This window comes from Pipistrellus hanaki (genome assembly GCF_964339955.1).
Source record: "Pipistrellus hanaki genome assembly, chromosome: 13".
NCBI lineage: Eukaryota > Metazoa > Chordata > Mammalia > Chiroptera > Vespertilionidae > Pipistrellus > Pipistrellus hanaki.
This window is the reverse complement of record NC_140515.1, coordinates 36,379,232-36,394,752: the sequence shown is the minus strand read 5'-3', so window position 1 is coordinate 36,394,752 and position 15,521 is coordinate 36,379,232. Positions and strand designations below refer to the sequence as shown.

The window sequence follows — 15,521 nt, the reverse complement described above, 5'->3', positions numbered from 1 at the left end:
AATACAAGGGCATAATTTAAAAACTGATTTTTCATTTTGCTAATCTCTATATATAAAAGCCTAAGTGACCATTTGATCGGTAGCTTTGATGCCCACTGACCACCAGGAGGCAGATGCTCAATGCACAGGCATGGAAACATGGAACAGACTAATGAATCTCAAAGGGATAGGGGGAGTGGGGAAGGTGGGAAGAGATTAACCAAATATCTTATATGCATACTAGAGGCCTGATACATGGATTCGTGCACCAGTGGATCCCTCAGCCTGGCCTCTAGCAGATAAATAATTTTACAGTTTTAAGAAACAAGAGTAGAGCTACTTATAACATCTCAGGTTTTCATTGATACTGAAATTCTATACAGATCTTAGAGCTGTTTTGGACACCTAAATTACATAAAAATAATGAAAATATTATTTTGACTAAGAATACTATATTACATAACTGAGGTTTTGTACTCTACTCTGTAACCTGCTCTTACCTTCAACACTTATCAAAGATGCAGAGGGAAAGACTGAAAACTACTATTTATCAGTTAATCTATAGTAGATTCTCGCTGCTCAACTAAACTACTTGAGAATTCAGACCAGAAGTTCAGTTATTAGAACCTGAATGAACAGCCTGGCCAGGAGCACCATCTAATCCTCATGTGAACAAGGTAGCTTCATCAGCCCTGGTCAGTGACAGCACCAGTACATGATGGTTTAACAATGGAAGACACCCAGTATACAAATCTCATATTTTGCTGATAGTAGTTGGCCTAGCACAAGATTAAGTGACATAAACAGTCACTACCATTAGCCAAGGTAATTAGCAAATGGTGTGTGTTACCTCTGTTGACGTTTGCAAAGGGTCCTTCCACATCTACAGAACTATGCGCGAACTCCGGGCCCCGGAAGGACTGCTGAAGCTGGATCATACTCCCTATGGAAGGTTCGCTTCCCAAGGCCCCACCAGGCCAATATTCACACTGGGCTCCAGCAGCTGTGAAAGCACGAGATTTTATCTGAATGCTTTCTGAAACTTACCGAGCATTCCGCACAGGATTGTTAATTTAGAAAAACACTACAATATTATAAATACAACAAATATTCAACCTTTAATGATTTGTGAAGTACTTTGTCATCCACTTCTGGCAAGTTCTAAGTTGCAGTTTAATATAATTCTGATTATCATCTCAAATTCAAAGAGAGAATTAGAAAGAGAAAGATAAAAAACATTAAGAATACAATACAGATGATGTATCATAGAATTGTACACTTGAAACCTATGTCACCACAATAAATGTAATTCAAAAATGAGTAAAATAACCAAAGAAATTATAATAACAGAAATTAAAAACACCCCCACATAAAAATTCTAAAAAACCTTTCAACTATATGGTTTAGGTATCAATTAAAATTTGGTATCAAGGAAAAAAATTCCAAAGGAATACTATTATTAACACAGCAATAATTAATGTTGGTAATTCATTAGGCTGTAAGCTAAGGATGTAAAGAATACATCCTCTAATCTTCCAGAGCAACAAAACTGAATCGATAGGTACTTAAGAACTTACTGATTTTTTATGTAAATTATATTTGCTAGAATATCTATATGGCATCTTTGATTAAGCATAAGTAAACTGGAGGTTGGGCTAAATCTCTCACAAAATTGAGCTGATTATTTGTAAGTCTTTGAATCTCAAATGAGTTAGTCATATTCTCTCAGACATTCTTCCTTCATGTTAAGTAAAAACATGAAGAAAGACCTAGGAAGAAATATTAAGTTGTTTTTATTAAGTTGCCAAGACAAAACAATACAATAGTTTTGAAACACTGTACATTTTAACCTGTGTCAATATTGAAATAACCACTAGTATTAACATGGGGGCATAAAAGAATCTTCTTAGTCACTCTAAGCCAATAAGAATCACTTCATTTTTCCCTCCTCAAAAGTTAGTAATAAAAATTCCAGGATGCTGGTCAGATTCCAGTGGTATTAAAATACGTATTAAAAGAGAATTATTAGTTGCTATACTTCACTCCAAAATGTATCATTTCTAAGAATATAATTAATTTTTTAATAAATGGGAAAATTGCTGCACTTCCCCACCACATTTAAAATAGAATCCTTTCCCCCCCAATATCAGTCACACTTTATTAATATTCTCTTGGAACATGGTGGACCCTTTTATTCTATGATTCCAGGCTTTTCTTTATTTCTAGAAAAAAAAACATATTTTATTTGTTTAATTATAAAATAAAAACTCTTTAAATAGTTTACAACCCTGCATTGAAAACTACTCAATGAAATACTATGCAGACATTCTGATAGTTGCAAAGAATACGTCATTATGTGGAAAAATAATGTGACAGAGACTACTACATGTCTGCCAGTATCCAATTTCCCCTTCTTCCTTTAATAAGAACCCCAAACTTTAGGTGGACACAGGGCTCTCCTATTAATGATTACACTTTCTAATCACTCTAGGCATAGTTCTGGCCAATGGAATTTGAGTGGGCGTAATCCGTATAGCTTTCAGATTGTGCTTTCAAGAAAGGGAATGTATTCCCTTTTCCCCCTGGCTAAGGTGCAGCTGTGATGGTGTACCTGGAGGAGCTATCTTAGACCAAAGAGGAAAGCTGTGGGCTATAGTTGCCAGAGCAACAAGATAGAAGGAACCTCAGCCCCTGACCACCTCATGCATTCATTGCATAGGAAAGAGCTATTGTAACAGCTGAGAACCAGAGAGAAAATGCAATTCTATTACAGCAATCACTTGTAAATAAAAGGATTCAAACAAAGTTGGCTTTACAATAGCAGTACACCTGTATTGAAAGCTCAAAATACTATAAACAGGAAATGCATTTACCAGTAACATCTGTACAGTTGTCATCTGAATCAGACTCCCCAGGATCGAATACTTGGATCCCCTGCGCTTGTAGCCTCTGAAGTTTGCTCTCCAGCTCTCGCTTGGCTCTCAGTAAGTCCTGAATTTCATTTTCCTTCGTCTCCCTAAAAATCTTTGAAAGAATTCAAATTTTGAAACTTTTTCTATAATGAAAAATCATTGTGTTTTCAACTTTGAAGGGAAAAAGCTTTCATTCATTTGGTCTTTGATCTCCTCTTTCATAGGATGAATAATCTGAGTACCTCCACCACAGTGTTTTGTAACTGGAATCCACTGGAATTCCAGCAGGATGCACATCTGTGGTGTGGGGCTATCTGTGGTCTGCATGTTTAGCAAATCTGTCCCCCCACTTCCACTAAATGCTAATAATAGTAATACCCTACCAGCCCATGGGGCGTGGCTCAGTGGTTGAGCATCAATCTATAAAGCAGGAGATCACTGTTCAATTCCTGGTCAGGACACATGCTGGGGTCTCAGGTTCGATCCTTAGTGGGGTCATGTAAAAGGCAGCCGATCAATTATTCTCTCATAGTCGATGTTTCTATCTATCTCTTCCTCTCCCTTCCTCTCTGAAATCAATAAACATATATTTTAAAAAGATGCCCTCCCATATAAAACATCCCCAAACATTTCCAAATGCCCTCCCCAATAGGGAAAAACTCCATTTTTTTCAAAATCTTATTAAAATGTTCACTTTTATACCTTTTCTTTGAAACCATCTCAAGTTTATCAAAAATGGAAAAAGTGTTCTACTCTAGTTCTGACTTTTACGACTTCTATATCACTTATAATGCGTATTCATTGCAGCATTATATGAACTTTGAAAATATGTAGTTATTACTCCACTTCACTTTGAGGATAAAACTGTAAAAAATACCTTGAATTGCCTTTTAACTTTATCTCGGTCATGTTCAAATGTAGCTGCCCTTTCCATTGCTTGGTATTTGGCTTCTAAAGCACTCTCCTTTTCCCGAAGTATCTTCTGGTAAGTTTTTTGAAGTGCCTGGAATAATTTATCTTATTATTTCTAACAAAAATAATGTTCTTCCAAAATTTTACATTATCTTACATACATATTACATATATTTTTTAACTACATACTTACTAGTTTTACCAGTTATCAAGACCTGCATATTATCATTTTATTCAAACACATAATAAGATAATGCAAACATGCTTGAGCTATAGTAAATGAAGACACTTCAACATTACACTTTCAATGGAAAATACTTTTTCTTTACTGTACCAGCTCTTAATCCTACACCTCACTTTCCTGGTCTTTAAGAGAACATAAAACATAATATCTAAACTTAACTTGCAAGATAATTAATTCTAAGAGACCATGAGCTCATTGCCTTCATGTCTTATTCATCTTGTTATCTCAGACTTCCTTCACTTAATGTCTGACTGAATGCATTAAATAAATAAAGAAGAACATTTTTAATGCCTACATATGTGAGAAAGGAATCAAAGGCATTCCATAAGGAATCAGGACTGGTAACAGGAGGAAGCTGAGACTGTGGCACTGGTCCACCCTTACTACACTCTCTCCTGGTTGGTCCAGATCTCTTTTCTACCTCCATCTCCCGGTCATTTCCAATGTGCCGTGCCTATTGGAGAGTGGCTTGGACCCATGAGATCAGATATCTGAAATGCATACACCCACTTTACACATGCAAGTATTAACACTGCCAGTTAGGAAAACTGATAAGGCAACAGATGGACTGCTGATAAATATGTCTTCCCATAAAACGGTGCTGATCATATATAACAGCTAATGCAGGGAGGGTGGGTTAACTAGCACGCCTTGTCTAGAAGGAAGAATGCTTCTTCCTTTTAGAAAACCCAGTCTGAGATATTTGTTCGATTCCCAGCGTGATGCACCCAGAAACACCTGGGCTGTCCAGAAGTCTCTCCCATAGCAAAGAAAAAGAGAACAAGCGAACCACAACTCTCAAAGGGGCCCCAAACGGATGGCACCAAGTCTCACAACTCTGTCCACAGAAAAGTAACCTTTTGCTTTACAGATATTTTTAATAAGTTAAATAGATCTGCTACAGAGTGGGCAGGCAATTTTTTTTTTTAAAGTAAATTAAATGGATTAAGGGAATTTGACTACATCTCAACCACAGCAGTTAAGATGATGAAAATCAGGGGCTTCCAGAAAATCCACTTCAGGGTCATTAAAAAAACCCAAGATCAGCCGAAACTGGTTTGGCTCAGTGGGGTTTGGCTCAGTGGTAGAGCGTGGGTCTCCAGACTGAAAGGTCCCAGGTTCGATTCCGGTCAGGGGCATGTACATTGGTTGCGGGCACATCCCCCGTAAGGGGGTGTGCAAGAAGCAGCTGGTTGATGTTTCTCTCTCATCGACGTTTCTAGCTCTCCATCTCTCTCCCTTCCTCTCTGTAAAAAATCAATAAAATATATTTTAAAAACAAACAAACAAACAAACAAACAAAAAAACAAGATCAACGGAACTTCACAAAAAAATGGAGACACAACACCCCACCTTAGAGGTAGGTAACATTTTAGGGGGATGGGAAGTTAAAAACTCCTGGGAAAGTTTTGATGAGTTGCTTCAACAGAGTTTGTATGTGTGCCCTGTGTGTGTACCTACTTCCCTAGAGCCCCATGGAGATTGGCATTGAACACTTTCAGGCTGACTACTTCAAGGCTACTGAATGAATGAACTAGAAGCAGAAAAGGGGTGGCACTAGTTAAGGAATCAGTTCAGACAGCAAGAGAATGTGTCCCTTCAAGCTAAAATGCACAGGAGTTTTTCTGCTCAACTTTCAAAAGTAGCTGGTTTGGAGAGGAGACAGGATGGGCAAGGAACGAGGTCCAGAGTCCAGCCTGGCAGTGTCTCCAGGAGGCTCGCGGCCATGGCAGGCCGCCCGGGGCCTCCTTTTCCCGGGGTGGGGGGTGTCCTGGCCGCCCTCGTTGGGCGCCAGGCTCGGCGTTACCTGCAGCTCGGCCCGCAGCCGCTTGTTCTCCGTGTCCAGCTTGGCCTCCCGGCGGCCCATGGACAGCAACTCCTGGTTCTTGCTGACCCGGAAGATCTCATACTCCTTCTTCAGCCGCTCGTACTCGGCCACCGCGTACTCCAGCTCGGGCACCGACGAGCCGGTGGACTTGAAGCTGGCCCCCAGCAGCCCGCCGCCGCCCGCCCCGCGGGGCAGCGACCCCGGCCCGGCCCCCGCGGCCACCGCCCCCGCGCCCCGGCGGAACGAGCTGCGCAGCAGGCGGGCCTTGGGTTTCACCTCCACTGGGATCTCGCAGGCCTCACCTCCCCCGACCCCGTAGGTGTCCTCGATGACCTCCCCGCCCGCGGGGCTCACGAGCGATGAGGCGGTCCCCATGGCGCTCGCTCGCGGTCCTCCGGACCCAGGTACCAGGAGGGGGCGGAGCGGAGCGAGCTGGGCGGGACCGATGAGCTGGACAGGCGGGGCCGCAGGAAGGGACGGGGTGGGGCGAGGGGCGGGGCTAGATGGATGAGGCGGGGCTTAGAGACGGGGCGGGGCAGAGCAGTAGCATAGTCTGATGCGGGGAGAGTGGCGAGGAGCGGATTGGGCGGGGCATGGGATGGGGCGGAGCGTGGGGCGGAGCGTGGGGCGGAGCGTGGGGCGGAGCGTGGGGCGGAGCGTGGGGCGGAGCGTGGGGCGGAGCGTGGGGCGGAGCGTGGGGCGGAGCGTCAGCTGCGCAGGTGAGCGCACGCACGGGTTTGCTCCTCTGCTACCACCTGGCTCCAGGCTCCCACAGGGGCACAGACCTTCCCGAGAGCACTAGCCTTAGCTCCGGTTTGCTCCCTCTTGGAGTTGTCCGTGTCCGTTGGCCGCCCCTGACCCAGCGCTCCTCTCTCAAGGCAATTGGGAAACCTGAGGATTTCATTGAGCGCCGGCTGGCTATTAGGCTCTCCCCGCGTGCCTCTCAGTATGCAAGCAGCTGATTTGACCAGAAAGGCATAGGACCAGCAAAGAAACAGCTTTTAGGTTTTACCGCACGAGACCACCAGGAACAGTCCTTAGACGAGGTGAGGCTTTTTTGGGGGGGACTTTTTTTTTTTTGCAACAACTGACAGTGGATGGAGACTGCACATCAGGGAAACTGTGGAGCCCCTCATCAAATAAAGGGGGAGGGGAGTAGAGTATTAGAGTTTAGGGGGAAAGGGTGAGGTTTAACTGATATAAAGAAGGAAAAGAGAGGTGGGGGACTGTCTTAGATTTTAAATTCAGAGAAAGGGTAGCATTGGCATCTTCTCTCTCACTCTATCTTGTATTCTTGCTCCTCTGCCTTCTAACTCCTTGTAACTTCTCTGGGTTTGGAGCCCTGGGAGAGAGGACAGAGGAGAGGGCAGGAAAGGCTCCGATTTGATTGACACTGCTGTGGGCTGGGCTCCAGGTAAAAATTTAAAGCTGGCCCTTTTCTTTTAGATGGTTTTATAAGTTCTTCAAAGATCTCTCTCTCCTCCTCATACCTGGATATCTTTTATCTTCAATTCTCTCGACCCAGACAAATAATATATTTTTAATGATTTCAGAGAGGAAGGGAGAGGGAGATAGAGATAGAAACATCAATGATGAGAATCACCCATTGGCTGCCTCGTGCACACCACCCACCAGGGGGTTGAGGCTGCAACCTGAGCATGTGCCCAGAAGGAATCCAATTATGACCTCCAGGTTCATAGGTTGACACTCAACCATTGAGCCACACCGCCAGGCACCAATGATACTTTTTAGCATCCTCTCTACTGATGTTTGTTTATCCCTCCTAGGTATTCCTTGGAAAACCAAAGATCACCTAACCTGGTTCAATTCCCCAGCGTCCCACATCTGATCCACAGGTGTTACAGGCCAGGTTTTCTGGAAGCAGACTCTGAGATGGACATAACAATGCAAGATGTTTGTTAGGGAGTGCTTTTGGGGTCAACACCTATGGAAAAGGAAGGAAAGAAGCAAAATTGGGCAGTGGGACTAGTTGAACTCTTAATGGAGACCTTAGCCAATCTGGGAGTTCAGAGATGAGATTGCCCTGTAGTGTTGTCCTAAATTGGGGTGGGGGGTTCGATTTTATACCCTCATAGCAGGCAGGTATTAGTTCTTTGCAGCCAACACAATCCATGTGGAGGATGACCATTGAGGGCTGTCTGCTGTCATCACTTCCAGTGGCTGGAGGAACAAGTCTTTCAGACATCATGACATCTACAATAGGAAACACAATCTTTGCCCCAAAGAACTCTGGGGATTCAGGCTAATTCTAACTCCCTCCATCAAAGTAGCTAGTCATTCTTTCTCTTACCCCTTAAGAGTTTATTCAGGAAGGAACCAGGTACCAGGCCTTTATGTCCTTCAAAGTCCAAGAGAAATATGTTAGGCTCCTCTGGTAGTTTTCCTGGGATAAAGGGAAACATTCCTCACCATCAGGGTTTCTCAAGAATTCTTTCCTTTATAAAGTCCTTTCAGGTCTCCGATTTCTAAGTCTTGTACCTCCAATGTGGATTATTCCACTAGGTTTCTGGTTACCTCCTTTGAAAATTCTGCATCTTAGTCTTGTACCTCTTTTGGAATGTGTCTTAGCTGAAGACTTCCCTTATGATGTTTGCATAAATAAGCCAACTGCAAACTAATAACAAACTATACTGACTCCCCATAGTTTGTGGAGTAAGTTCAGACTCTGCAGCCTGGGACTGGGTGCCCCAAAGCAATGAATTTCTCCTTTTTCCACCTCTCATCTATCTGGCAACATCCCTGCACCCACCACCAGCCTAGTCAGGCTGATTTTCTCCTCTTCCTCAAACCAGCATGGCTTCTATTTCCTTTCAGTACTCTCTGCCAACCCTCACTGTTTTCATTTCCTGGATAATCATATCTCTCAAGAGTTTACCACATCAACATTTTATTTCAACAATCCTCACCTACACTCTGCAAAACACTGTACTTAAAACTGTTTTCCTGGCCTTGTTTTTCATTGATTGTGTTTGCATTCTATCGATCTTGGTTTTGTGGTAATTGCTATGCCTGAGAAGTTAGATATAGGCATTCTATGCTATCGTCCCAGTTGATCCCAGCCTTCCAGCCAAGGCACATGGAGTGAAGCCGTCTTGGACTTGTCACACCAGCCTATTCGTGAATTCTTTACAACTTAAGTGATACCAGTTGACACTACAGGGGGAACAGAGGAATCACCCAGCTAACCCCCATTCAAATTTCTGACACAAAATCATGGGACATAATAAAATTGTTGGTTTAGGCCCGAGGTCGACAAACTGTGGCTCGCAAGCCACATGTGGCTCTTTGGTCCATTGAACATGGCTCTTCCACAAAATACCATGGCTTGGGTAAGTCTATTTTGAAGAATTGGCATTAGAAGAAGTTTAAGTTTAAAAAGTTTGGCTATCAAAAGAAATTTCAATCGTTGTACTTTAATATTTGGCTCTGTTGACTAATGAGTTTGCTGACCACTGGTTTAGGCCACTGATTTTGGGGGTAATTTCTTCCCACAGCTGGAACAAAGGAAACAATTTCCTTAGGTTTGGTCAAGATAGCTTGTGAAATTAATAAATAAGGGCAGCTTTCTTGTAAAAAATGTGATTTGTAAAGTAAATATTATTTGCGTAGGTTAGTGTATGTGTGGTTCTCAGACTATGAATCTCAGAATCACTTGGACAGTTGTTCAAAATTGAAATCCACTGAATTTTATTTTCTGAGACCAGAGCTTGCAAATTTGCATATTTAGTTAACTCCCAGGTGGTGCTTATGTAATTGAAGACATTGGAACCACTGAAGTATGATGCTGTGTTAGAAGGATATGAACACCGCGTCTTAAAAGGTAGATTTGCAATAGTCCTTTTCCATGAACTTGTACCTGCTTTTCCTTTAAGTATAAAAGGCATTTGTTTGTCAGGAAACACCATAATTAGGGCTAGGTTAGGACATTAGGAATGATGTAATTCCTTGCTACTCAAAATTGGGTCCACAGAAAGCAGCATTGGCATCACCTTAAAGTTGATTAGGAATCAGATTCTCAGATGCGATCATGTACCCACTGAATCACAAAGTACAGATTTAAAATACCCCCAAGTAATTTGAATATACCTTAAAATTTAAGAGACACTGCTGTAGAACAATGATTCATAACCTTGGCTGCACATTACCATCACTTGAATAACTTAAAAAAAAAATACTGCTGCTTAAGCCTATCCTCGGACCAATTAGATCAGATTCTCCAGGGGTGGAGATCTGGCCATCATTATTTTTTTAAAGCTCCTCAGAGAATTTTAAAATATATTTTATTGATTTTTTACAGAGAGGAAGGGAGAGAAATAGAGAGATAGAAACGTCGATGAGAGAGTAACATCGACCAGCTGCCTCCTGCATACCCCCTACCGGGGATGTGCCCGCAACCAAGGTACATGCCCTTGACCGGAATCGAACCCGGGACCTTTCAGTCCGCAGACCGACGCTCTACCACTGAGCCAAACCGGTTTCGGCTCCTCAGAGAATATTAATCAATGGGGAGAAAATCAATTTTAGAGACTGGAATATCCCTGAGAAAATGTATCACCTAGGGATAAGTGAGCATTATCTAATTGGTAATGCTATATGGAGAAATACATGGTCTTCAAAGGAAAGGTTTTATAGAAGGAGGGGGTTCTAATTCTGATTAGAATTGTTAACCTTGCCCTAGGCCAGTGGTCTGAAAACTACGGCTCTCGAGCCACATGCAGCTCTTCGGTACCTAGAGTGTCAAAATACCCGTGCAGGCGCGCACATACAGTGTACAGTGAGATCGAAACTTCGTGGCCCACGCACAGAAGTTGGTTTTTGGCTCTTAAAAGAAATTTCAATCATTGTACTGTTGATATTTGGCTTTGTTGACTAATGAGTTTGCTGACCACTGCCCTAGGCTGTTTAGTGCTTGTCAATTCTACCAAATGAACTCTGATTCCTAAAGTCTGTGAGTATGACTGATTTCAGGAATTACATAAATAACAGTGGGGAACATCTAATCTGATTAAGCATCTGTGATTTAAAATTTCTACCACTAGGGAGCAGTGTAACTCAGGAAAATTAATTTGATTGGTAAATTGTGTATATTGTATATGGAATGGGTAAAAGTAGGTTTACAGTTGTGAGTACTTGAAACAGTTTATTATTTATTAATTGTTGTATTGTTTATTTTTATTAAAACTGTAAATCTACTTCGCCCACCCCTATATAAAAAAGATTCACCTTCTCGTCAAGATGAAGACTATTTGCAAAGAATTCAGTTCATGTTATTTTCAGTAGTGATCATCTATATTGCTTTACTTAGTTTCCTTTACAAGTAACAGATGAGAGCAGGAGTCTAGAATTTGTTTTAATATAAAGGACCAGATAGTAAATATTTTACTCTTTGTGGGCTATATGGTCAGTTTCTGTCTCCATTACTCAATACTGTGCCATTATAGCATGAAAACAGTGATACATAAATGAATAGACATGTCTGCATTCTAATTAACCTTTATTTATAACGATGGGGTGGGAAAAGAAAAACAATTTTTATATTTCAAAAATATCTCAACTTCTTAAAAAGCAAAACAAACAAACAAACAAACAAACAAACAAACAGGTTTGCTGAACCCTGAACTAGAGGGGTCGTTTTTGAAAATGGGCAATTTTCAGGAGTGCTTGGGGAGCTTGTTGAGTATTTAGAGCCTTGGACCACACATCGGATCTACTGAAGTAAAATATCTTTGGCGGGGCCCCAGACATCTGCATTTTTAAAGTCCCCACATTGATTCTAAAGCAAATACTAATTTAGTAACAATTATGCCAAAATAAAATTAACCGCCCCTTTTAAGGAACTGCAAGGCCCTCCTTGGCCTCATAATATTTTCAGTATATGAGTATGTATCCATTGTATCAGAGATGTAACTGTAAAGCTTAGGCTCAGATTGTCTCCATAGGTACCCTCCACGCCCATCAATGAAGGTCTCATTCCTATGTAAATGTTTATGTCCAGCTAATGTTTTGGGAGTTGTCTTGTACCACAGTACATCCTTATCTGTCCTGACTAATACAGGGACATACTGAATTAGTTTGAACAGAGAAGGGGAGGAGATCAAAGAAAATAGTACAAAGAGAAGGAATAGTTTAGAGAGATGGAGGAATGTTGTGCAGTATCTCCCCAAAATACCCTACATCTTCAATAAATGCACAACTTCACAAAATTTGCTGTGATTGGATTTTTAATTTCTTTTTTTTTTCTTTTTTTGCAGATATTGGTGAAGGGGAGGAGTTGATGGCCGAGGCACTCGAGTACACAGGTGAAGAAACAAAGGCAACAAGCACACAGGGATACAGTGAGGAAGGAAGTTGGGTAAGAATATTTTAAATATGAAGTATCTGTTCCTCATGAAATATTCTTTAAAGGTAGAGTTTACTTGGTTTCACCTTGAGTCCAGTAAATGTATATATATTTAGAAAGTCATGCCTTATTTATTTATATATATATATTTATTTATTTATTATAATTCTTTATTGATTTCAGAGAGGAAAGGAGGAGAGAGAGACAGAAACATCAACGATGAGATTGGCTGCCTCCTGTACACCCCCTACTTGGCTGGAATTGAACCTGGGACCCTTCAGTCCACAGGCTGATGCTCTATCCACTGAGCTAAGCCAGCTAGGGCGGAAAGCCATGTCTTAAAAAGAGCTGCAATGGGTTTGAGTAAGAATGTGATAGCATATACAGTATATTTACTTGTGGTCCTAAAGCATACTGCATATTTTGGACATTTGTTTAGCAAATAAAGCTGTTTTAATTTTCTGGGGCAGAGGCAGCCTATGCTATGAATGTGCCATAATTTACTTAACTATTTCTTTATTTTTAACAGGCTGTACTCCCTTTTTAAAAAAATATTTTTTATTTATTTTTAAGAGAGAGAAAGGAGAGGGAGAAAGAGAGAAAAACATCGATGTGAGAGTGAAACATCCTGCACATCCCCCATCAGGGATAGTGCCCACAACCCAGGCAGTGCCCTGACCCAAATGAAACCTGCAATATTAGAAGCATGGAATGATACCCAACTTACTGAGCTATACAGCGAGGGCTCTCGTTTATTCTATGTAAATAATATTTGTAGTAAAAAAACCTTTTTTTTTTTTTTTGCATAAACATGCATTTTAGATTATTTCTTTTGGTGCATTCCTGGAAGGGGAATTATTGGGCTCAACAGTATGGAACTTCTTTAAGGCTATGAATATACATTATATTCTTAAATTGCTTTCTAGAAGAGAATGTGACAACGTAAATTCTCCCTCTAATGGTATAGCTATCTCATCATATTACCCTTTATAAATGCTTTTTTTTTTTCATTTGACATGTTAAAGAAGATATTTCTTTATCTTGCAGTGTCAATTTGTATTTTTTTTATTAATGAGTTTGAAGTTTTAAAATAGTTTTATTAAATTTGTTTTTCTCATTATTGAATAGTCAGTTGATGTACTCTGCTCACTTGTTCATGACTTATCTATAGAGGTCCTACCTTCATTTCATATTAGTTTGGTTCAGAAATATGTACATTAAAGATAGTACTCTTTGTTTTATTTTATACTCATAAAAGTGTCTGTGTTTGCTTGTGATTTTTTCTTATGATTGTTTAAAATCAATTGTTTTAAATTGATTTTAAAGAGAGGAAGGGGAGAGAGAGAGAAATATTTGTTGTTCCACTTATTTATGTGTTTACTGGTTGGTTCTGATATGCGCCCTGATGGGGGAATTGAGCCTGAAGCCTTGGCAATTTAGCCAACTGAGCTACCTGGCCAGGGCCGCTTATGATTTTTGATACTGTTAGTAGTTCTAGTAAAAATTTTTATCAGTGCTATAAAGATGTTTATAAATGTACTAATTATGAAATTTCAGAGGCAGGGAGAAACAGTAGTGGTGAGCTAAGCATAATAGCTTTCTCTGGAATGGTAGAGTAGGGATTTTCATCTTTGAGTGCTCAGTGGTACTGTGTATTCATAAGTAGGTTCTATGTTTCCCCATGAATAAGATACAGCTAACCATGCATACCTGTGGATAAATATTAAAAACGTATTTGACTCCTGGCTGTGCTTATTAGCTATTTTAGCTTACATATCATGTGCTAGGTACAGACCTTCTTTTCCTTATTTTCATAGATTTGTAGGAGTTAAAAAATGTAATAAAAATGCATGCATTATTTTACTTTAATGATAAAAGTAAATATATAATATTTAAGATAATTCCCTAAAAGAAAAGGTAGGTCATTGGAAGCAGATTCAATTGCCATTGTATGTAATGCCCAAGGAAAACTGAAGAAGAAAGAGAAGTCCTAATTAATGAAGAGGATGCATTCTAAAGATACCTTTTACTATCAGGCACAGCTATGCTTTCAGAAACCTTACCATAGAAAGCTACTCCTGTTGGTAGTTAATACCAGAATTAACTAATATCCCTTAGGGGCTCAAACCATCATGCTTATATCAAATTGCCTCCTTTAGATTATGAAACTGTAGACTCAGAGAGTTGTCGGCCTGGAAGATTGGAAGAATAACTGGTCTAGTTTTATTGTTGTGAAAACAGGGACCCAAAGAATTTCAATATTTCCTCAAAAACTAACATTTCCTAAAAACTAATGCTGAGGTCCAGACCAGACCTGAAATCTCTTACCTTCTACTATGGAGTTTTTTCATAATCCTACAATGAGTAAAGGAAATTAGTAAGTACATTTTAAAAAGCATAGCTACCTCAACATGAAAACTAGACATTTGTACTTTTTTTTTTTAAGCATAAAGTGTATTAGTCCAAGAGCAATGTTCAAAAGCAGTGACTTTATTGTGTTTCTAATACACAAGAAAGAAACCACCAACTCTAGCATGTGGAACATTGTGTGTTTAAAAGAGGTGTAAATTATGATGCTCAGAATTTGCCATTTGCTTATATGAGGATCCTGCTTTGCAAGGCCTTCTACCAGATGTCAGAAAGCAACATTTTTGGAGATATTTTCCACTTGCTACTTAAGAAAAAATATATACATCTGAAAACCTCTTTTAAAGTTACTTCAAAGGAAAACTATCTGTTGCAAACTATCTTCAGCTCATTTGTGAAAAATGAATTATCATAGAACAAGGTAAACAAAGCCATAAAAAGCATTGCTCAGAACTGCCAGGGATGCATACATCTTTTAAATCAGGGAAGCTTATTGCTGCATTTTAACCCAGTGCTTTGTTATGGCAAACTAAGTCATTGAAATGATGAATTTAAAAAACTCACCATTTTAGAGATACAGGGATAAACATACTATGTACACTCATGTTAACTACTGTGGAGAGTGACAAATGGGACCATGGCACTGAACTTTGTGGAATAAACTCATTTCTGTAGGCTGTGTAGAAAGTTTGTTATTACCTAGATTTATTTTAAGTTAGATGGACTGTTATTTGGACAAAATATAGTTCTAGTAATTATCATTAAAAATGACCCAACTAAGTGCTATTTATTATTACTTCCTCTGAAAACATAGTTTATCCATAGATGATTATCCATATAGACATGTTGGAAGATAAAGGAATCTGAAGCTTTTTGAGAATCTTTCTGAAAATTATTCAGGAAGTAAAATACTAAATA

At 40.1% G+C, this 15,521-nt stretch overlaps 2 protein-coding genes across 4 annotated transcripts in view; one reads left to right on the top strand and one right to left on the bottom strand.

Annotated features, from left to right (window-relative positions):
* Positions 1–6,322, bottom strand: part of NPHP3 (nephrocystin 3) — a 34,638-nt gene extending 28,316 nt beyond the window's left edge. For 2 of the 3 annotated variants that reach the window (XM_084902118.1, XM_084902119.1), the window contains exons 1-4: positions 5,855–6,319; positions 3,769–3,894; positions 2,853–3,003; positions 830–982 (exon numbers count right to left, since the gene is read on the bottom strand). In XM_084902118.1, coding sequence (XP_084758244.1) covers positions 830–982; positions 2,853–3,003; positions 3,769–3,894; positions 5,855–6,250 — 826 coding nt within the window. In that variant the 5' untranslated portion in view covers positions 6,251–6,319. Of the gene's footprint in view, positions 1–829; positions 983–2,852; positions 3,004–3,768; positions 3,895–5,854 lie in introns of all 3 variants that reach the window. The other variant, XR_014796631.1, reaches the window with a different exon arrangement.
* A 461-nt stretch (positions 6,323–6,783) lies between these two features.
* The window catches only part of TMEM108 (transmembrane protein 108), a 381,245-nt gene continuing 372,507 nt past the window's right edge, over positions 6,784–15,521 (top strand). Inside the window, exons 1-2 of the mRNA XM_084902142.1 lie at positions 6,784–6,921; positions 12,148–12,248. The gene's annotated coding sequence lies outside the window, so the exon portion shown is untranslated. The remainder of the gene's footprint in view (positions 6,922–12,147; positions 12,249–15,521) is intronic.